Source organism: Trematomus bernacchii, unplaced genomic scaffold, assembly GCF_902827165.1.
Source record: "Trematomus bernacchii unplaced genomic scaffold, fTreBer1.1, whole genome shotgun sequence".
Taxonomy (NCBI): Eukaryota; Metazoa; Chordata; class Actinopteri; order Perciformes; family Nototheniidae; genus Trematomus; species Trematomus bernacchii.
The window spans coordinates 13,159,771-13,184,406 of record NW_022987547.1 but is presented as its reverse complement, the minus strand read 5'-3'; the positions used below and the strand labels follow the sequence as shown (position 1 = coordinate 13,184,406).

Genomic DNA, 24,636 nt, shown 5'->3' with positions numbered 1-24,636 from the left:
ATCTGTACAAAACATTTATTTGAAATTGACATAAAAACAGCTTTGATGTATTTGCATAATTTATATCTGAAATTCATGACAAGCAAACAATAACTAAGGGAGAAATCTTAATGGCAACGTTGGACAGAATGTTTTTACACAAGTCAAAGGAAGTTAATTGAACAGCTTAGGACTTAGCAATGGAATATGTTAAATTCAAATCACAGAAATTATTTCAAAGAAAGAAAGACATGAAGTGCCACAGAGAGAACAGAAGACGCACTGAAGCCTATCCACTGCTACGCTCCTTCAGGAAGGCTGAGAGGAATTTGAAAAGAGAACTGTGGGAGAAGTCAGAGGGTGTGTACTGTAGGATCCCTAGAAATTGATGCTGGCTGTATTTTCATTGTCTGTCAATAGATGGCAGTGCCAGCACTGTAGCATCATTCTTCAGAAATAATATATAACTCTGTAACTTTTTCCTTTATACATGAGAGACTGCAGAAAACCGGGCAAAATCTACTTTAAAATGTCACCATTTCAACAGCCAACTACTCTGCTGGTGTTCTATATTCATTTTGGTTTGTTAATGAAGCTGAATATATACACATATACACTTTGTGAGGCTTCAATGCTCTCTGGGCATTTGTATGTACAAGTGACAGAATAAGGAAAATGCATTTGAGCTTTTTAAATCCAGAGGAACTTTCCTTCATTTAGTGTGACTCTAACCAAGACTAAACCACCATGTGTCACCGCAGACATTTACAGAGGGACTATTTGTTCAGCCGGATTACGACTCAACAGGTCAATCATCGTATTCAAAGATAGCAACTCAACTCTAATTTGAAATGACACGTTGTGCATTAAGCATCATGAAAGCTTCCACACTGCTGAACGTGGTGTCTTGTGAAGAAATGCACATGTAACATTGACAGTGTGCACCAGAGTATTTACCCTGAACACGGTAAAGCAGAAACACACTTTAACTAAACAAAACAAGTTTAAAACACAACTTGAACATGTTTGATGTCAGTCATTTTACCCTGAAGTTAAAACATTATCACAACACGGACGCAGTGCATGCTCCAAGGTTGTTTGTTTTTTACAATGGTATAAATAATGAAATGTAATTATTATTCATAAGAATAAATATGTCAATAAATAAAATGACCTTTGAAGTTCTCCAAGTTACATGGAGACATTATGGAAACACTAAACTAAACTATTGAAAGCTGTTCAGACGGAAACAGCTTGTGAAATGTCTTCTACGATGTCGTGTGTGTGCTAACACGGAACATATAAAAGATCTCACGGTAAAGATTGAAAACATTTCTCCAACGTGACTCGGTTGTCTAAAATCTATGAAACCACTTCGCTCTTTTAACAGAATGAAATCTTGATAACTAAATACATTTAGATTATCGGATGGCACTGAAGAGGTAAAAGGTATGATTAGTAAGGCTGCAAATTGACCATCATAACAACAGTTTCCTAACTCAGGAAAATGATCATGATCTGGTAACATCTAACCCTAAATCTATAAAACTAAAGCATGATGGTAGTTTTAAATCCTACATGTGCCAGAGGTCAGTGCATCAGAGAGGCACAGTATTAGCGACATAGCTAATGCCACTGCTACAAACCAGTGTATATCCTTGTCTCCAGGTGATCTGAGAGACACACGCCCAGAAACGTATGAGCGTTCAGTTTTTTTACGCATGTTGCTTCATTAGAGCCTAAAACATGCAGCCAATTTCTGCCTGTGGAAGCTGACACCTTCATGTTAGTCTGCTCTTTTGTTTAATTTGACCACAACACATATTCTTCATTTTTCGTTATCACACCTCCGCATTTGGCAAGTAGTCAACATCTTCAGAGCTCTGATAAATACGGCCCGACCTTCCCCGTTTTGTGTTTTTCTTTTTAAAAACTACTGGCTTCTGAATACATGGCCGGTCAGCCACAAAGAGGTAAGCCTGTTCGTGAGACACAATGTCCAGTGACAAGGTCTATGTGCTTTTTTAGTTTTTCTTGGATTAAGTACTTTGTGTTTACTTCATCTGCAGAGCCCGGCCCCTCAGGCTCAGGGGGTATCTGCGTGTCTGTAGTAGCCCCTCCTCAGGGCGGCGGAGGCGATGCTCTCAGCGGAGCGCCGCTGGTCCATGCTCAGCAGAGCCTCCAGCAGGTCGTTGATGTCCGCCTTTAGTCCCTGCCTCTGCATCCAGTTCTTCAGCAGTTCATACACTTTGTCCACGGGGGCTCCGTTCTCCGAAATCCGAATGTGGTTGTCGCTGACTCCGATCATTCTGAAGAACTTGTTATGAATCCGCACATCCAGGTACTCGTCGAACAAATCAAAGCTCTTCTTCAGGGATTTCTCCGACCCTATAGATAACAGATCGTGAGGCAGGATGTTAGCTGCTTACACAGAAACTCTTGAAATGTTTACATTGTATTTTCTACTTGTTTGAGTTCTCTTACAATAGACGTATACATCATTGTTGACACTAACTCACACAGCAATTTCTACAATGACACAGTGTTAACATTGTTCCTATACGAGAACAATCAGGACGTTTGAGTTCATTTTCCTTAGGGGGATGCATACATGAAGTGTTTAATGGAGGATCAAACACATCTGTTCAGCTATGTCCTTCTTTAATTCAGCATGAGAAGAAGGAACAGCAGAAGAGGGACGGCATGTTCCAACCCTCGGAAGGCTCGGATGCGGCCTGACTGTCATGAGATTATTAATCTATCCAGCAGAAAAAATGTGGGATCTTGAAGAGATCCTGTTTATTTCACTTCCTTCAGGAATGACAAGAAGTGTAAAATAAACGGTGCAGCTGAGTACAGCTGCCTCTTAAGTTGAGTTGTACCAACATGTTTAGAGGGGAAATCTCTCTTTCCTATTATAAGAATCTTATCTCTTACCTAATAGTGGCACCAAGCGTTGTTGCAGAGGATCATCCTAAAAAATAAAACACAAAAATCAGAACCAGAAGAACCAGGGACTCATCAACAATCTGGAACCCTTTCATCCCACCGGGGAAATGTACAGATAAAGAGAACAATAAAACAGTAAGAAATAAATAGGCAACCACATGTTAAACAACCAAAAGTCAAATAAGTATACACTCAACATAGAAAATAGATAAGCAGCAGTAATATAAAAAACTAAGCAGAAGATAAACATTTATGAATTACAATTTAGAATTAAACACAAATTATTTGAGATTGGTCTAATGACTTAAAGACGCCTCCATTGGACTCCTTTGTTTACTTCCGGAACATAGTGACATCACTACATAACACTTGTGCTTCTATTGGCTAGCGCTCCAACACATTACACCTGATAGGCTAAGGGCCGGGACATCTCTTAGCGGCCGGTCAACTAACCAATCAGAGCAGACTGGGCTCTGGTTTCAGACAGAGGGTGAAAAGAGGTGCTGCAGCACAGGCAGTATGAGAAGAATAAAGAGCTTTGTGAACATTAAAGCATGGAGACATGTCCCAGTAGAGACACTACATACTGATATACACCTGAACATCAGCAGGAGAGGACTCTTTAAAGTAGATACACTACATACTGATATACACCTGAACATCAGCAGGAGAGGACTCTTTAAAGTAGAGACACTACATACTGATATACACCTGAACATCAGCAGGAGAGGACTCTTTAAAGTAGAGACACTACATACTGATATACACCTGAACATCAGCAGGAGAGGACTCTTTAAAGTAGAGACACTACATACTGATATACACCTGAACATCAGCAGGAGAGGACTCTTTAAAGTAGAGACACGACATACTGATATACACCTGAACATCAGCAGGAGAGGACTCTTTAAAGTAGAGACACTACATACTGATATACACCTGAACATCAGCAGGAGAGGACTCTTTAAAGTAGAGACACTACATACTGATATACACCTGAACATCAGCAGGAGAGGACTCTTTAAAGTAGAGACACTACATAGTGATATACACCTGATCATCAGCAGGAGAGGACTCTTTAAAGTAGAGACACTACATACTGATATAGACCTGAACATCAGCAGGAGAGGACTCTTTAAAGTAGAGACACTACATACTGATATACACCTGAACATCAGCAGGAGAGGACTCTTTAAAGTAGAGACACTACATACTGATATACACCTGAACATCAGCAGGAGAGGACTCTTTAAAGTAGAGACACTACATACTGATATACACCTGAACATCAGCAGGAGAGGACTCTTTAAAGTAGAGACACTACATACTGATATGATCCTGAAGATGAGCACAATATGTCCTCTTTAACATTTATTTTTCGCCCTCACCATGTCTGCAGGGGGCGTCCTGATGGCAGTGGGGGTCTGGTGGGGGGTGTTCCCAGAGGAGGCTGCTGTGGGCATGGCTGACAGGCTGGTCTGAGAGGAGCTGGTGGTGTTTGGTAAACTGTCTCCCAGCCCCCGATCCTCATCCTCCAGGGGAGGGGAGGCTTTGGTCATCCCGGCCTGGGTCTCCTGCAGCAGGGGCCGCGACTCGGGGCGGGGCTCCTCCCCCTCCAGACCGGCGTTCTGATCGTTCTGTCTCTCCTCCGCCGTGGCTCCACTCTCGTCCTGCACAGGGAAAAGATGACACATTGTATCACAAATAACTTCAGATAGACCTTTATTGGTTTCTGTGGGGAAATGCAGGCGCCATGGCAGCAACAGAATAAAGAAGCATTATTGGAATGAAAAAAAGGGTAAACATGTAAGTAAAAGTGTGAATACAAATAACAATAAGATACAGTAAACTAATTAGTAGCGAATTTGCATATACACAGATCAGGATCAGAATACCTTTGAACTTCCCACAGTGGGGACATTTTGATTGTTACAACAAAAAGAGCCACAGATAGCTTAATATGATTAAGAAGCATGCTTCAAATATGAAAGATAAAAGATATATAATAAGTCATAAAACACGAGTAAAGATAAGTATGAATGAATATGAAAAAATGAATACACGTATGCAGTATATCTATGTGCAGGTGTAAGTCTTATGAACATACAGTGCCTTTATTGTGATCCGTAATATACATGATCTATCTTTATTGGAACAGCTTACACACAGAAGAGACGCATTTAAAAAAGGTTGACATTATAAGAGGAAACAAACCAGAGCCAAAGAATAACTTACAATAGGAATCTTCACTATTTCACTGGAATCACAGTGGCTCTTTAAACCTGTTTAAAGAGGACACACAGCATTAGTACTTCTTCAATAAGCAAACAGGTGACAGCAAAGGTCACAGCACACAATGTCTAAACTCACATGGTGTTTCACAGGAACGCCTCTTGAGCCACCACACAGCCAGTGCCATAATGATGAAGAGGATGGCCAGGGAAATGCACACAGGAGTAACTGGAGAACAAAACAGAAATGAATAAGTGAAGATGAAGAATTAGGTTTAAAAGACCAGGTTAGGCTTAAGGCTTAACATGAAAATAGTCATACCAATGTCTGCTGAAGAAGCGGGTGTTGGTGAAGGGGGGGCTGGAGTTTTTTCAGTAGGGGACGGATCCCGTTTTCGGCACTCTGTGTTAGAAAACGGGGTGCACTTCTTCACCTCCTCCTCCCCAGGTTTACACCTGTAAATGAGTAAAAAGACGTATTGGCAGTTGTGGTAAAACATTAAAAAAACATGACCTTTTAAGCTTGGATTTGTATTTGATTGCAAGATGAATTGAATTAACTAAGTGTTTAAGATTTAAAACTGAACAATGCAGTACGTCCTAAAGAGTCATCCTAATCTCCTATTAATAGCTTAAACATTGAGTTAAATTGATACACTAGAAGAGTAGAACTGAGAGAAGTAAATGAGACTTACCTGGCACAACGTTTGCAGACTTCGCAGGCCTGATCGGGCACACAGAAGGTTCCGGATTTACACTGGCAGCGGGTGTCTGTGGTGGTGCTGCAGGAGGCCGTTACAATCTCATCTGAGGAGAGGGAAGAGGCCAGAGAGATGAAGACATGGCGGATAAGGGTGTGACATATCATGACACAAATTAATTTCAATTAAACAGATGATATGTATACAGAAATAAACCCAAGTACAAACTTCTTACTCATTAAATAACTTCTTTACACAGGTGGTGGAGGTACAGAGTAAAGGTAGAAGTACTATGATTAAAATACACCATTCAAAGTAAAAGTCCTGTATTCAAAACTACTAAGGGATGTTCAGGAGTATAATCAGCTAAATGTACTTAAAGTACTAAAAGTACTCCGCATGCAAAAATTCACATAAGAGCATTTTTACGTTGTAGTTTGTCATCACAGAGCCAATTTTAGTTTAATTTACTTTTTTGGTTGTATATATATATATTATTAGTACTGTACTGCATCATATCATATAAGCATATAACATATTTTTATAGGTAAAACTGAACTATGAGTTTTAAATGTATTATTAAGTATCCTGGAAATAGTCAAGTCAAATTCAACTACTATTCTGTAGTAAATAGGTTGAGTAAATGTACTTAATTAAATTCCACCAGTGCATATTTAACAGCACATTAAATACACATACAAAAGCAATATGATATGATGAATGTAAACATACAGTATCTTGGGTTATAGAAATCCTTTCAAAAAGCAGTGGAGTTTGCAATCCAAGATCTAACTCTGTTAAGCCTCTACAGAGTTGTATAAGTACATTCATAATAGACATGTGACCATTGGCATGCGGAGAATACTTGTGTGCCTGAAGCAATTATGTAGTCATTCTTTACCACAAAAAAGAAAAGTTAGACAATTGGATTTTCAATGAAGTCTTCCTCTGAGATACAATTGACCTTATTTTAAGAGGATAATAAGGAATGTAGAATATGGCATTCATTTATTAAATTAAGAGCATAAAAGACAGTAACTCTAGCCTTTCAGATATGATCAAAATCAAAAACCACCTACACAGGATGAGCTTTACAGACTCTTATTATCTTGTTTTGTTTTCACCTAAGTCTTTAAAGAACTTTGCTGAGTACTTTTCTAGATAATCATATTTAGCACTTTATGACCCCGTTCACCATTCGTCATTTTTTCCACAGCTGACATTTTTCCCTGGATACAAAGTCCATAGTCATCTCCACTTTGCCACCTTCATAAGGAAATGAATAAGGAGTGTCAGCAGCGCTCTGTTTCTGAGCTGAGAACATGTGTATTTGATTGGGGGAGCTCTGTCTACACATGTTAGACTAAGTATTTCATGTTCCCATCCAGCAAGAGTAAAGAGAGTAATAAGAGTAAAGCGGTTGTCTACTCTTCTTAATTCTTAGCATCTGTCCTGTCATTAATTATGAGCGACTATCAGTGCAATGCTCACCTAAATGTAGCTGGGTAGAACAGGCCTGTAGATATAACAGCTGCTATGCTATGTAATACGATATATGGAATGACTTGATGGCTCACAGAAACAACTTGGATTGAATGAATATAAACACATTTACAGAGCAGGGACTTGTGTGTTGTATAGAAGTGTGCTTAATTCCCCTTTTTGGTCCAAATGATGTCCAAAGTACTGACATAGCTATCTCAAAGTGTGTTCTTTAGGTACAATGAATTGGTACTCCTCCTGATCTCCTGTCAGTATTTTAGTTTTTTGGGCTGGCTAGTGTCGGCACTCACTGTTTACACCAACAAAGACGCTGCTATGAAGTTTCCCAGACTACTCCTTTAGTGCTTCCGCTGCCAAGTTATGGAGACAGTCGATTTGATTGTCCTCATTTTAATGGTTAAATCATAGAACACAAATTTACTGAATATTTTTCCAATATAAAACTATTTCTTTTGGGAACGTTTTGTTCCTTTCTAACGACGGCGGCGCGTGGACTCTGAGGGACAATCTCGTAAATTGCATGGCTGTTAAACTCTAAACCCTGTAGCAAACTATCATCTCTCAGTGATTGTAGAACACATACATATTTGAAAATAACTGTGAAAATATGTCACAAATAAACATTTTGAAATGTGTTTATACTTAAAAAATGTTGAAGTTTCTCACAATGATGCCTTTGATAAAAAAAATAATGTCTCGCTGCAAGAAAAAGGGCGTATAATTTGTACGAAGACTTAAATAGTAGTTAAACAAAGCTGACGTGTGGATGATATTGTTGAGTGACTAAATCTGCTCATTCGGTCACATTTGTTTGCCATTTAGTTAATTACATCAAGCTAGAAATAAAGTTATATAAATGTGTGTTGAGTTTCAATGCCAGAGGAGCGATTTCACACACCGTTCACACCGTAGCACTTTCTGCTTCCTTGTACTAAAAAAAGCTCATTTCACATTGGCCATGTCTCCATTCTGTGTAGAGCCTGTTGTACTGATGCACAGAGACACTGCTATTGTGGCTCACTGAAGGGAAACATCATGTTTTTCAGTCTTGTCACATAATTATGCGTAGAGATAATTGGGAAGTAACACATGCAGAGGGTAGGCGGTTTATCTTTGGCTTCATTGAGCAAAAAATGGAGATTAAAATACCAGCATAATTGTGATTCAAGTGGTTCCCCTGGGTCTGGAAAGGGTCAAACAAAAAGGCCAGAACTTAAAAATATAACCCTAGTCCCAAAGCTCTCTTCTTGTTGTCCTAAGCCCCCACCCATACAGTAACCTGTAGGAGTTTATTAATTATTTAACTTTCATCACTTGAATAAAAATACTAAAATATTAAACATTATTTTGGCAAAAAAGAAACTGGGTACCCCAATTCAAAAGCTAAAAAAAGTTCAGATAAAAAAAACTGTTTAAAACATCTTGACTTCAACATAAAATGCTGAAATATGAAACATTATCTTTGCTAAAAACCATCTGCAAGTCAAATAATAAAAACAAAATCCCCGTTTGAATTAGAAAATATTCAGCATCATTCAAAAAACAAACCCAGAAAACCACACAGAACTGGCAGCTGGTGTTTTGAGGCACACTATTATTTCTTGATTATGCTATTCTTATTCAATTGGCAGGTGCTTTGTGTGCGTCTGTGTGTAGGGGGGGGGGGGAGGGGGAGGCTCAAAATCAGAGTCAAGTGTCGGTTCAGCCCATCCCGATTAGGAAAAGCTTTTTCTCTGTACTCTGTGTTTAATCTAAGTAGTTCATCGAGTCTACCTAATTGGAATGAAAGCTTTGATGAATAACACCATGTTCAGAATAAAAACCAACATTGATTATAAAGCTTTGTTTTAGAGATACAACATGCTAAACTATGGCTTAGAATGTGAAGAAAGCAAAGTTACAATTAGCATAACATAAGCATAGCACATGTTATTAATTCAAACCACTGCAGCCTTGTTAATGCATGTTTTCCCCCCCAACAGGAGTGCCAGAGCAAGGTCAAATCTAAAATGTATTTTAATCCCCTTTGCCACGTTACCATTAATTATAACATTGTTGTAAATAAGTTAAAACTGGAGCGAAACACAAAAAGCTCTATCTTAAAAGCCATGGAAAGAGCACACAAGACATCCTATGTAACAGTAGTCTCTTTTCTGTGGCTCCGTCCTTTCATTGGACACAAAGACGCACAGTGAGGGAGACAATGAGACGCAGCCACACCCAGTTCAGCCAGGCTAGGACAGACACAAGCAAACCTCCAGAGACAGGTAACATGGCCACATTCAGCCCCGAAACAAAACAACAGAGACACGCCCTGCTGCTCGGTAACATCACAAGATCACATTTTCACGAGTGGATCTGAAGGCGGGGGCGCAGACAAAAAGGTATCAACTTTCCCCAACAATAAATCTTTGAAAAACGGCATAAAGGCAGGGTTATAGGAATGAAAGGGCAAGTCAGTTTTGTGTAATTTAATTTATAATGATCTTTTATTTGTTAAGTTAAGTCATTTTCTTGAAAAAAAAAAAGCTTTATATTGTAGTTGGTTTCATGTTTTGCCAAGTTTTGAGTTGTTTTTCAGACAAACAAACACATCTGAAAACAACAACTACGCCTCTTAGGAACTTGTATTTGGACCCCTTTTTTATATTAGCTAAAGGTTTTTGGGATCAAACAATCAATAAAAAAATAATTTCCATTTATTGGATGAATAAAATATGTGAGTTGCTGCCCTATTTATGTTTGAATTGGTGGAATGTTTGATCCAATGGATTTGATTGTACGGTTGCATATCCAAATCTTGGTACATTTGAAATAAAAAGCTCAGAGTGTAAAAGAAAGAAAGAAAACGTGAAAATGAAATCTGTGATGTCATTTCTAACTCGTGCATCATACTGATAGTATGGGCTTCATGTGGGGGGGCAGAGGGTGGTCACCTGAGCGGCAGTGGGTGCAGGGCAGGCAGCGGTTCATCCCGTTGGAGTGCTCCGTGTACGTCTGTCCGTGCTCACAGGACACACACGTTCCCTGCTCCTGCTCTCTTTCACACACCTTCTGCACAAAGGTTCCTGCAAATAATAAAAAACAACCAAAAAATCATCTGATTAATAAACCCAAAGTACAAGCAATTAAAGTCCAGTGAATCTTGTTTTTTGTATTGTGACGTGACAGAATCAGGCTGGCTTTGAGCTTTTGGCAGAAGCTTTTGGGGATATGAAAGCTCATAAAACAGATACCAATGTGGCATTCTGGTTTTCCGACATGAACTCATGTTTGCCAAGTTGTAATGTCTTGTGTTTTTTATATTCTGGATATTTGGTTGTGTTTCTTCTGTTTTGTAATAATGACAAATGCATTTGTAACGCAATCCACATTTACTTCCAGCTTTACTGCAGCCGTGTATAAATGACTTGCACTCAAATACAAATGATTACATTATGTTGATTTGATATCCGCATGTCATGGGGATTAAAAGAAGAAGAGAATGACACAGTGATCTCCCCCTGTGGTCACTTGTCATGCTTTAAATTCTAATACTCAGTTCATGTATCCCGTGAAGAAAACCACTCGATTGTCATGTGATTTGAGGGTTTATCTGATGCACCAATGGAACACAGACACAGTAGTATTGGGTTGAATTTATGAAGTTACTGTGGATGGTAAAGGTGTTTCCCAGTTAAGTGTGTACAATCTTTTAATGTTGTGGTAATCAGAAGAATGCAAGACAAAAGAATCACAATACTTCGAAAAATCGTCAAACCCAAGAGAATCAAAATGTCCTACAGGTTACAACCAAGCAGTGATGCTCTGTTTTATCAGTTCATATCTAGAAATGATCTCTCACCCATGAATGACAACACTTCTATTTCTTTGTACAAACTGATGATTTTCTAAAGGCGTCATTTCTATTGTTGCCTTAGATTTCAGAAATGAGAAAGCAACAAATGTGTAGGCCCAAAGGTCTGCTCAGTTAAACGGATCAAAAAACACATGATCAAAGTAACCTTAAGTCAATCAATATTTGGGGATTTGATGAATGGGCATGTGATTTGGAAATAAAGCACTAGTTTATAAAGTGACTGTGAACCCAAACTAATGCCAGAGTTGATCAAATACAATTATTGCTTAGAAATCAGATTTGCAAATGAAATAACTCAATCAGCTAGAAATGTCATGCCGCAATTACATCTTAGCTAAATATGTGCGTACATTTAGCAAATTCTTTACAAAAACAAGTCATATGGCCTGTAGCTTAACATATTGTGACTTCAAAGTAACCTCCCCTGCATCATTTCCACTTTCCCCTTCACTTCGGTTGGAGTAGTTCCTCGCCATCATGCATTCTTTCCAGACCATGCAGTGGATATTTGCAAAACTCATTTGGTATACAGTTCAGGTTTTGACATTTGACTTTTTCACACAAAATGCCATTTAAATGTTAGCTCTAGCGCGCTCTCAGTTCTTGACTGGCAGTTGGTGTGTGATGATACAGGAAACAATAAAAACATGTTGATCAAAGGGAGTTTAAAGTTGAAATGTTGCAGCCGGCGTACTTATACAGGCCCAGCATTCCACATGTGTTTAGTTGCATGTAACTGGAGCTGCACTGTCTACTGTATATCCCTCTAACGTGGTCTCCTTACCAGCCTGGCAGTTGAGGCAGCAGAGTCCCTGCTGGAGGTACTGCTCGTTCTCCACACATGTTCTGTGCCGTCGGAGGGTGAGGTTTTTGTAATCATCGCCGGACCACTGAGCGGCTGGAGGTTCTGCTGCGTGACAAACCAGCCCGACGAGGAGCGCTGCCACACACACCTGAAACATCAGTGAGAAAAAGAGGGGAACAAAAAGACTGTGCATTAGTTGTGTGTAACCACTATACACCCACTGAAACACGTTACATGAAGGACAGTAAGCAGGAGAGTTCTTCTTCATAGGGAGCCTTGTGTGAGCAATCTACAAGTTAATTCGAACCATCTGATCTGAACATCTGCCGTGGGAAAGCAATTACGGGAGCAGAGCAGCTGGTCAGAAGTGGAGGCAAAACATCCGTGATACAGAGCTATACACTGACTGCACGCAGCGCAACAGGCGACCCTAACCAAATTATTCTATTATATTTTTTTAAGTAGGACGCATTTAAAAAGCAGAGGCTCTAAACAGTTGGTGTAACAGAAAGGGAGTCGATAAGGAATCTCAGCGAACACCAGCTTGGTGCCCGTATCAAATGTGATACCAAAAATCTATTCATGCGCTAGATAATAACAGGCTTGTATAGGTGGGGTAGGGAGAAGAATACGGCCGAACACTTTAGTGTGGCCCCCAGGCGCTGGTGTTTATTCACACGCTTTTCACCATGTCAATGTGAGAAGGCCCCATTCATTGGCAAACAACACACTTTAGTGCCTCTACTTCAAATGACCCACATTCTCAAACCCCGGCTCTTTGAATGCCACGACATGTGACACCGCCGTGAAGCGCCTCCAACGCAACGCGACACCTCCTGGGTAAATGAGAGGCCTAGATTTGGAGGTTTTGTCTCTCCTGTGCGTCACCCCCCTTCCCATCTACCCCTCCACCAGAAAGGAACAGGTTAGGGTGGAGGGGGCAAGGTAGAGAGGGAGAAAGAGAAGGATGGATTCAAAGTGAGAAACTGTAGACAGCTAGCTGAAGATGTTCTGCAGGGAATAGGTTGTCTCAAAAAGACAGTGTGGGAGAATGGGAGGAATAAAGACTGAGAACAGATAAACAGAGGTGGGGAAAGAGTGGAGAGCGACTCCTGACACTAGACTTGGCTCTCTGGAGGGCCGCCATGCCTTGTTGTTCAAAAGAACTTTCCCCTCTCCCCCTCTCCCTGCCTTCTTCCTCTCCCTGCGCTCACGTCAGACTTTCCAAAGACGCTGAGAGCGAGACGTGGAGGGGCAGGCGGCCGGCAGAGCAGTCACAATCACACCATTTAGATCTATCCAAACATTCTGGGGAGGGGGAGACAGAAGAGAGAAGGAAAAGGGGAGGCAGATAAAATGAGAGGGGAGGACTAACAGCTTGCATGACACAGGGCAAGTATTTAGACTTGAATACACTATGTGTCTGACTGCGGGGTGGGGGAATGTAAAGAGACATGGACTTGGAGAAAGAGTAAGTGGAAGGCCGTGTGAAAAGGCAAGAGAGAAAGAGCTGTGTATGAGCACATGACAACAGTGGAAAGAAAAGATGGGGAAAGAATGAGCTGCTCTTAAGGTAACCCTACACTTCTACAAAGCACAAGCAGAATATGACGATGCACTGGATGTCCAATAATGTAATAATATAGCAGTTAGAAGGTAATAATCCCTATTGCCAATCAAAAACTCAACATAAAACTCAGGTGTGTATGACGGGGAAGATTCATAGACAGCGTAGAGATGACATCATTTCAATTCTTTGTTCATTCCAGGGCGGTGATTCAAAACAGTCCCAGGTGCAGCCGCCCTGAAAGCAAACCTGTTGGACTCAGCAGTTAAAGGCAGAAGATACAGTAGCCTCTTACACGAGAGAAGCTGGGCTGCAGCTATGAGATATTTGTATAAACTATTATTCTGCTGACTCATTTATTGATGATTTGTTTGGTCTATAAAATGTAACAAAAGATGTCCCCATTAACCCATGGCCACATCTTCAAATGTCTTACTCCTCTATCCAACAGTCCAAAAACTCAACAATATTCAGATTACAATGATATGAAACCTAAAAAAGCAGCAAATCTTCAAAGCTGGAGCCAGGTTGCATTTTTAAATTATTACAAATAATTGACTGTTCATTTTCCATCTGGCAACTAAAAATGTCTGAAAAATAAAAACTGAGACGGTTTCAAGAGGGAGAGTTATTCTAGGGTCAGGGAGTAATACAAATGCACTTTTCACTGTGCTACTGGGAGAATCTCTCCTGTTTTTATTTGAGTAATAACAGTAAAACTTGCTTGTGGTGTTTCTTAAAAACATGGAAAGGGAACGCCATTAACAAAAACCCAACTTTACTCCGTTTATAGTTATATAAGACCTTAAAAAGCAGCAAATCCTTACATTAAAACAAACGGAATTCTTTATTCATTATAAATAAATTGGACTATTACGTTTGTGTTGGGCATCTAAAGAATTAATCAACTACTTGTTTATTCTCTAAAAATAAATAAAACCTTTATATTACAATCCTAAGAGTGGTTAAAGTTAGGGCTGCACGATTTGGGGAAATCATCGAATTGCGATTTTTCTGACAGATATTGCGATTGCGATTCGATTTGCGATATTTGTTTTTAAGCGACCCAACGGAAGTTTATTGTAAAATGCGGCCATATCTCCGCCTAGGAAGGTCGTATCAACGTGCTCCCGTCTCTAGCACCCCCGCAGCCCGAAGCTACGAGTGAAAGAACTAAACTTACATGAAACTTCCGTTGGGTTAAAGTCAAGCTTCAGTTTAAGATTCACCCTGTAATAGAAACATGTGATGGAGCATTACTAACCTGACTCAGATGTTTCACCAAACCATCTAGGAAAGCTCCATTGGAAGCCATTTGGAAAAGGGCAGGGACTTTCAAATATACTTGGCAGGTGATTGGATCAATCTGTCACCTTCTATCATGGGCCACTTCTGATTGGTTAACAATGGCTGGTACATGTGGAGCACAGCACTTCTGATTGGTGTGGATGACTGAAAAATAGTAACACTTAGAGAATCCCGTTGTGTGGTATTTCTTAAAAACACCCCGCCTGCAGACAAGGAAGAAACGCCATCAACATGTGTCCACAATATGATCCTACGGCTGCTAAACTACATGGATATATGAACTGTATACACAAACACTCTGGGCAGCCACAATGCGGCTAGTTTTACCTCTCACTGAGCTAAAGGAGTGACCATAACCTCAATGTCGAAAGCCCTCCAAACCCACAATCCTGGAAACTCTCCAAGCCCTGCTGAAGAGGTTCAGTCCACTTCACAGCCTTTCATCCTGTACAATGAGTGGGCTTGGCTGCAGACTATTTGGTCAAACAGCGTCCTATTGTCATGCTTCCCATCTGTATTTATGAAAGGTATTCTTGTGTGGATGTTAAACTAATAAAAAGTTGGAATCAAATAATGACAGAGCTCTGTTTATGCGACAGTAGCTCCCCCCTCCACTTCCTCTGAACACCCTGGGTTCTTCCGACTTGCCCCGGCACAAACACTACACATGCAATGTTCACTGAAAATGCATTTGTGACTAAATGACAGGACATCCTTTCAGCTGACCTGGGCCATTTAGAGGGCTGCGATCACTCCATATCCCTGAGGGAAGTATAGTGAACTTCATTACAAAAAATAAAGGGCACAACATGCAATGAACTCTAGCACACACGATGCACACACAATGCACACAAATATAAACTACAGGGGACTAGTTCTTTCATATTGGCAGATGATTTCAATCGTAGCCAACTGATAAGCAACAACATGCTGCACCTCATTAGAACTCCTGTATAAGGACCTGACTCTCCATATCATGCTTTTCTTATTAGTCAATTCTTCACGGGACAATTACAGGACGTTCAGGATAGTAACCATATTGTTCATCCATAATCTCAGTCATCATGATAAAGAGGAAAGAGTTATTTTTAAGTTTCAATTGAACATATTACTATGAATGAGGATGAGCTGAGGAGGGTAGAACAAAGATAGAAAACATGCATGAAAGAGTATTTATCCAGAAACCCATTCACATGCGTTTTATAATTAGATGACAACATAAAAGCAGCACATTCAATGAATTGGAACCAGGTTATGCTTGAATTGTTTCAACATTTTGAAAATAATTGACTACTGAGTTTTTGCGAGAAGAAGAAGAGTTATTTAAAGATTTAAAATGTTATGAGTGAGTGAAGTGCTGATGATGGTAGAATAGATATAGAAAATATGCATCATTCATAATACATGTTACTTTCTTGTTCAGTCCATATAAAACCAAGTAAGTATGTTAACTTTGTTGTTGATTCAGTACATTAAATCTAGTTTTTTTGGAGTGAACCCTTAACTGCGCAGTGATTTGTTGATCTGAGTGAAATGTGATTGAAATCTCTGGATTATACTTGGTCAGCAGCTGGAGGCTCGATCATTTACACTGATACTCAACCATCCATTACTACTTTTTCATATTACAACGTTGCTTCAACACATAAGAGCCTGAAGGTCTTAACAAACATGTTTTGGACATCGCTGTAATTCTTTTAGCACGTCATAGTGACTTATATGACTCTTACGTAACAGTTTTTAAAAAGGTCAACGACATGTGTCAACCTCTGTTCTAACCACAGCTCAATATTTATAACACCATGGCCTCTCACAACCTAAGGAAAGAGCCCCCCCCCCCCCCATCTCATAACGGAGGAGGCGGCGGCACTATCTGCATCACAGTTGCCACTGTTTAGAAGCACAACAGAGTTTTAAATTCTCTGCGATTATCTCTCTCTTATGAAGCACAATTTGTCCAATTTCTATCAAAGAAATGCAGCAAGCCGGCACCTTTAAGGAATAATGGGAACTAAAATCGTCTTATTGAATCAATCCTTTCTTATTTAAACTGAAAGTATTGCGATGGGTCTTTGAACCAAAAGGAACACAACAGATGAAGTTAGTTTTGAACATTAGGTTAGCAGCAGAAATATCAAACATATCACAACAGTCCTGCAGCAGATGTCTCCTTTAATATCATTAGTTTATCAGTGAAAACCAATGTTAGGTTGGTAATTTAACCAGCATGCACCGACTTATGATTCAAGAGGAGATATCAAATCAAATGTGTGATAAATGAAACTTTAATTTTCTTTTGGCAATATGTAGTCTGCAGTGTTTGAAGAAGCTGTTGTGCAATGTGGAGTTCAGATCGCTCAAAGCGGACCTTGACAAGACGGTGAGAGCGTTTTCCTCCACAGATAAAGCCTGGAGACGGCAGGGGACCATGCACGACTTTCCTTGAGTGATGAATTACACCGGCATCCTGTCTTAAATGATGAGGGAATGTACGACCCAGCAAGTGTCAAGAGAAGAAGTCTGAAACTTGCTACAGCACTAAACCATCCTTCAGTTCAGCCTAGCTCGGATGCATTTATCATTATAAGACTCGAGAAAGGATTTATTGTCATATGCACCATTGCTAACACATAGCTTTGGCAAAACAATCTTAAATCCTAGGCTCCTCCAACAATGCAACATCCAATCAAGTGCAAGAAGAAATCTAAATAAAGTTGTGCAAGAGACACAATGGTGCAAGTCAAACAGAGAAATAAGTCAACAACATAGATGCAAGACAAGAAAGCGGAATAATATAAAAAGAACGAGGATAACTCCCAAGTCAATTTGAAGCAGTTAGGCAAGAAAGAGCTCACAGTTTGCAAACGGCATTGTTAAACCACAACAACCGCACACACACGTATATTACACAAGCACAGATACAGTGCATGTGTGGGAGCGTGTGAAAAGCAGCGGCCCCCTCCTCTCAGGGAGCACAGGAAGCTCGAGACAATACAGAGGCTTCATGCGGGGTTCAGCTCCAAACTGTTCCCTCCACAGCAGCGTCCTCAGAGCGGGCCCGCCACCTGATTGGACCCACAACATATCCGCTACGGCTGGATATTTATAACTCAGGGAAGCAGCAGCTCCACGACACAAATTCTTGAGTTTCCTCAGGAGATATGCTTCACTGATTACATGAGTGTGACAGTGTCAAAAGCAGGTTAGCTGACATTTACTTTCGTAACAATTATGTGTGATGACGACAGTTGTCATGAATTTCTTTACTGTCGTCGGGGAACCACAAGTTACTGAAATGACTGAGAAGCTGACGTTGATTTTGACCACAAGAACATCTTGTTGTGAAAGAGAGAGGGCTTCGGAGAGTTTTCAGGGTTTAAAAGGTGTAAGCAGGTGCAGCGTGACACACACTTTCCAATTTGTTTGTGTTGAGAGGTCGAGTTGGTCTCTAGTGTGGTTTCTAAAGGGTTGGCTGCTGAGCTCACACAAGCGCCAACCATCACCGTGAGTCATACGGCATATTGTTCAGGGACAGAGAAATGTAACGTCAATCCACAAATTGAATTTAGAGATTTGTGTGCAGCAGGGCTTTTAACTTAGCCTTTTCAAATTGTGATTAGGGACCTTCAGAGAGAAGCTGAGCGGCGACTCATAAGACAACCCCAGGAGGGTGAGAATGAAAAGAGCAGGAACGGATGACTAATAGATTCAAGTATGTGCAGGAATCCATCACCTCGCTCTGGAGACAATCACATTAGCTCCATTAAAGCTTGTCTTTGTGTTAAAAGGGAAAGAAGTGCATGGAGCGACGGCAGTTCTCTATAAACACATCACAGCAAAAATGTAGAATATGTGGCTGCTGAAGCAGGTCAACAAGGACTTAAGTGACCATCAATAGCTGGAATTCATGTTGGATTTATGTCTTTGTAAACAGAACTCCATTCTCCGGACAAAGGTTGAGTTTGTTCTAAGACTTTTAAACTTGTGTTATAATCTGCTCATTCATCCAGGAGAGCAGGAAATCAGAGCATAACCCTTAAGCCACTGGGGTTAGTATTATGAAGCATTTAAGGTGCCACTGCTGTACATGACTACAGCATTGAGCTTTAAATGATTAGTCGCTTAGTCAATCTGCAGATTATTAATAACCAACTGTTTTGAAAATGAATTAATAGTTCAACAAAGAATGCCAGATTATCATGTTTCTACTTCTTAATCTGAATATTCGCTATTTTTTTAGTGTTGTATTGAAGTATATTGAATATTTTTGGACTGTTATTTGAATAAAAACAAGCAATTTAAAGATATCAACTTGGGCTTTGGAAAATAAAAGGTTTTCTTTCTTACTTTCTGACACTTAATTCATTACTTGATTAATGATAATAAAAAGGGATTTCTTATTGCAGTGCAATCTTTTTCAGCTCTTACAGTCTAAATTAGGGCTGCATTTTCATTCTTTTTTAATTTAATCAAATGATTACTTTCTTGATAAAAGGCGTGTTTGTGAAGTCTACAACTAGTCAAAAAGGAGGTCAAATGTGCTTTACATTTCTTGTTCTATTAAAAAAACTTCCATTTAAGTCTATTAAATGTATTGTTTAAAAATATATATTACTCACATTTCTCACAGCCCAAAGGGACATCTGCAAATATTTATTGTCTTCCACCAACTCTCCAAAACCCAGAGATATAGTTTTCAGTGACGTAAAACAGAACCGTAGCGAATCTTCACATGGAGAAAGTTGGTACCAAGCAGAAGATGTCTGGGGTATTATTTGCAAAAGTGACTGCAAATAAATCAATTATGAAAATAATTGAAGATGAACTGACTTATTGATTCAGCTCTTCTGAAAATGCCCACATTTGCTTTAGCAGCAATTGGGGAGAAAAACATTACAGATTTGTAATAGTGACTTTGTACTACTTGTATGTACGATGTATGATTTTCTTTTTTTAAACTAAAGTATGTATAAAATGCTTTCACATAATGTACTACCAACTTATAAAAGAGACTTCTATATTATTATACAGACAACAAAGAAGCAAACACTTGATATGGACATACATGTCATAACATGCCCTCCAGTGATAATTATACTATTGTATTAAAACATTGTAAAACAGGTATAATAAAAAAGAGATTAAAAATAGCTTTGCAGCCCTTAGCAAACAGCAAACAACTTTTTCCTTAATGTCCTCAAAGAGGATAGTAAAGTCATGTGATTTGACCCGTCAGATGACTTGTGTACACATGGGAGAGCTGTGAGTCTCAAAGTGGTTCTCAGTGTGTGTGAATTAGTTGCTATTTGGGTCTAACAACATACCAGGCTTAATCTGTTTATTCGTAAATTCTCCCCACTTATCTCGAAGCAGGACCATTCATGTGTGAGCGCTGACTTGGCCCTGTTGGTATGCATTACACGTGAAGGCAGCACCTGAACAGGTGGCACTCCCTAAGTGAGTCAGCAGGTCTTTGATAACTGTGCAATGATTCACATTAATAATGCCGACAGAAACAGCAGGCTCCTTCAGAATAATTCATCCACCAACAATAAGACATCAGTCAGTGTGTCCGTTCTCGAGAATAAATCCCTGACAGGCAAACATAAAAGGGGCACCACCACCTGGTATCTGACAGGGAGTTTGTTGCACCACATTGCATCATTCAGTGTGTATGCAGCCTCTCTAAGCCACAGGCTCCGTTTCAACTGTTCACATGGTCACCAAGCGAAGCAGCAATAAGCAAAAGTTACAGTATTATAGTAGAGTGGCCCATTTGTTGACCACTGCTCGGCCCCCAGAGACAGAGCTTGGCCTCCACTTGTCCCAGATGTCAGACCTGCCCTTGTCTGTGTTGTCCACAGAGACATGGAGGGATATTTCCTGTGTGAACCCACACCCAGACCCACAGTAAGCAATCACAGATAACAATCTAGTGAACATTTGCATGGGCATGACAATCCTCAGAAGTAAATTGATGCCCCTAATATCAGCATATCTGTGTACTCTTAGACAGGAAGTTTACTGGACGCCCAGGCACGTACACTCACAATTTGAAGGGGTGTGGGGGGGGATTAGAGAGGGAGGAATGGGGGTGGATATAGGAGGGGGGGCGAAGTTTCTCCAAAGTCCCTTAGCAACAAGGCCTGCTGGCGAGGCCTCCAGAATGTACTGTAGTTTACAGAAGAGATAAACATTGACTTTGCCACCCGGAGAAGTAAATCTGATTTCAGTAATGGAACACTGCCTGACTTAAAACACAGATCAGACAACTCAGAAAACAAACATTAAAGCTGCAGGCCCATCAGCAGATGTTACATTTGCTTTAACACATATAGTAGGCATTATGTGATGAAATGCCACAACATTGCAGCTTGGCTAACACTGCTGCTCTTATCAACCACAAAAGCGACCAAGCCTTAATTTGCTCTATCATTTAGAACTGTGATTCATTTCCCATCTCACACTGTAAAGTATTAAAAGGGAACCTTGCCACATAAAAAGTAATCACATATTGTGCATTAATCCAAAGAACCTTTAATGAATTGGCCTCACTTTGAGGCTTTACATTACAGTATTTATAGTGTCAGGCTTTAGTGCTGCACACAGATGGAAAAAACAACAGGCGAGGAATGAAAAGACGTCTCTGTGAGGGACTGAGAGTGGAATAAAGCTGACTGGAAAAACTGTTGAGAGAACTTAGTGACTTTAATTGACTAACTGGCAAGGTAAGTTATTGGCTTTTCCAGGGTCAAACTGACTACAGCTTTAGACATGTCTCTGTAACCCGTGCCTCTCAACACACTCTTCACACAATTTGATTTAAAGCTAGCTAGAGCAAAAGTTCACTGCACACAGGCATAGCTGCAGTGCACTTATTAATAGTTAGCCTATAGGGCCAGCTACATCCGCCGTGACAGACCCACACAGCCATCAATGTCTGAACAATATGACCACATGATGTCCAACACAGATGGTGGCTGTAATATTAAAGCTGGGGGAATGAATACTGCAGCACATGTAGGCTACTTTAAACCAGTAACAGGAGCCAATAAGCTCCAAATGAGTCTATTCTCTACAGAAATAAACACTTTAATCAACAATAAACACAATGTTGCTTCCTGTGTATGCGCTCTTGGGACAATGCAGGGGCTTGTTTCATCTTCAGCAAGTTCACAGGCCCGGCCGGGATTTGTGCCCCCATGTGAACAGCAGAGCTTCCCAACAAAAGTCAAAGTTGTACTGGCTTAAGTGTCTATTTAATGAGACAGTCGGTTTTTATTTTATTAGACCCCTTCTGACTTCGCAGCTACAATTTGAATCAACATGTTAATCGCATTATTCGCTAAATAATGCAACTGTAAGTGAAGCGAGTACAACAGAAAACGATACAAGTTAAAGACATATTATTGGCATTTAAAAGAAGACAAATTCATACCAGTGAGTTTTCAGAGGGGTGTATTGTCGTGTTTACTTACATAAAGTTTCCCGACCACCGGTTCTAACTTCATCTTGGGAACTTCGAGATGAGAGGAAATCCCGGCGGCGACTTCGCGTTACAAACCAAGCAGTTTAAAGTCTCTAAAAAGCACAATTATAGTAAAAAAACTAAACAACAACACAAGTCCAGCTTTGAAGCTATCCGTCGCCGGGTTTCTTTCATGAGTTTACTCGGCACTGACAAAACTTTAAACAGTTTTTCTGGGAGCTCAGAGAGACACGGTCTGAGCACCACCGCTGACTTTTTTTTTTGCCCTAGAGCTCGTGCGACGTCAGAGACAGAGTTTCCATCAGCAAATCACATCGCTGCACCTTGAATATTAATGAGCTTCTCAACAAAGTTAGAAGTACTCTTTGGCAAAACTAACAATACCACCAGTTGTGTAAGTAACTAAGTAGCCTTTGGCCCAAATATACGCAGGTAAGTGACTTTTTACTCCACTATATTTTTTGACAGATGCCCGATGAAAGCCATGCACCTTAAAATGTGTTCCTTTTGAATATTTTTTACCTGATACACTTCATTATAATTGTTCCTTTATGTTTTAACAACATTCACCCATTACTAAATAAGCAATCTAGAAAGGCTCTTGCATTAGCTGGAAAAGGCATCACCCCGAAGCAGAAACCAGGGCTTTTTCCGAGCTCTAAAAGTAGACTTCGATTTTATAGAAGAAGCAGCAAATGCTGTAGATTTAACCACCACTCAGTATATAAAGCAGTTAAAATCAGCATTCTTAAACATTTACTGCAGTACATGCAACATACACATTATTGCAGCAGTAATATTTCAAAACATCATAATTAATACGTACAATGCAATCACAATTATACGTATTTAAGTCCAAACATATTTAAGCATGAATTAAATATGCACTTTATATCCAAAAGACCAATTACTGAATAGACAAGGAGACCAAACAACAATTTTTTGTATAAAACTGTAAAAATGCAAGACAATTTATTTTTGGAATACGTTTTCTATTATTAATCTGAATCTGAAAAGTAACTTAAGTTTGAAATTAAATGTAGAGGAATAAATAAGTTTAAAGTAGCAGAAAGGTTATTACTTAAGTGAAGTACAAGTACCTCTAAATAGACTCTAGCAAACGTACTTCCCACCACTAGTTTTAAATGTGAAACAAAACCACATTTCATTGTGCTTTAACAGGTTGCAACTATTTCTGTGGATTGTACATTGAAGCACAGATTTCTTTAACATTGTAATGGTGCTTGAGGTACATTGAGTAATCAGTAACTCACTCCAACAACTATAGCCATTAACTAGCCTATGCAATATGTGACTAACTAGTAATAACCAACTCATGTGCAACAGGATGAAGCACTTGATTTCCCACAAATACTTGTTAGAATACAACAAATACAAAGAGTTTCCCAGAGTGAAGACACTTTCTGGGTTTTTGCACTTTAAGAACTCTACAGTATATATAGAGGAGGTCAGCGGCTATTCAGTGACACTATAACATTATTCCACTGTTTGTATTAGACTATATCAAACAGCAAACATCCTCTCAAATGTGGTTCCTGCTGACAAAATCTTATCTGAAGTGGGTCTGACTCTGAAGCCTGTCTGTCTAGGGAGGAGAAAGCGGAAGTTATTTGGGAAAACCTACACTAGACCATGTCAGGATAATTAGCCAAACAAACCAACAAATAAACAAATGGAGCCAAAGAACTAGTATAAATAAATACGATGCAAGCCACTGAGTCAGACAGTTTCATGACGAAAAAGAATTGAGCAATAACCGGACACGTAGAGTAAATGTCTGTCTCAGTCAGTCACCAGTTTAGAAAAACATGTGTTATGAAATGTCATGAAGACTGGTTAAATATCTTGTGACCAAAGTCATGATAGTGAGGGGTGGGGAACATAGGGGAGGTTACATTGTTATAATGAATGTGTCAGTTAGTATGACACGATGCCTCGGTGAATGTAAATAAAAACTGTGAATTGGCCATGTGAGGAATGCTGTTTTTCATTAGAGTATCTATAAATGAGAGATGACCTCAGTTTCCCAGCTAAACATCTGATAAAAACCCTGATGTGAGAGTTCTTACACCACTGTGTTGTTTACTCATAGTACACTGCTCAGTGCATCCTCGGTAATCCCATACTCTAAAAAAGGGAAAGAGTGCGAAAAAAAGAAAAGTTATCAGTGTGTTTGGAGCTTAAAAGAAGAAGTGAATAAATCACATATTAAAAAACATGCACA

General features: G+C 39.7%; 1 protein-coding gene across 1 annotated transcript; it reads right to left on the bottom strand.

Annotated features, from left to right (window-relative positions):
• tnfrsfa (tumor necrosis factor receptor superfamily, member a) lies at nt 1-22,648 on the bottom strand. The gene is made up of 10 exons (XM_034123255.1): nt 22,381-22,648; nt 12,007-12,175; nt 10,300-10,431; nt 5,855-5,966; nt 5,482-5,615; nt 5,299-5,388; nt 5,164-5,210; nt 4,317-4,598; nt 2,917-2,953; nt 1-2,367 (listed from the first exon to the last, which is right to left on the bottom strand). Exons 1-10 carry the CDS (start codon nt 22,411-22,413, stop codon nt 2,066-2,068), a joined length of 1,338 nt encoding a protein of 445 aa, XP_033979146.1. The 5' UTR covers nt 22,414-22,648; the 3' UTR covers nt 1-2,065.
• Between the last annotated feature and the right edge of the window lie 1,988 nt (nt 22,649-24,636).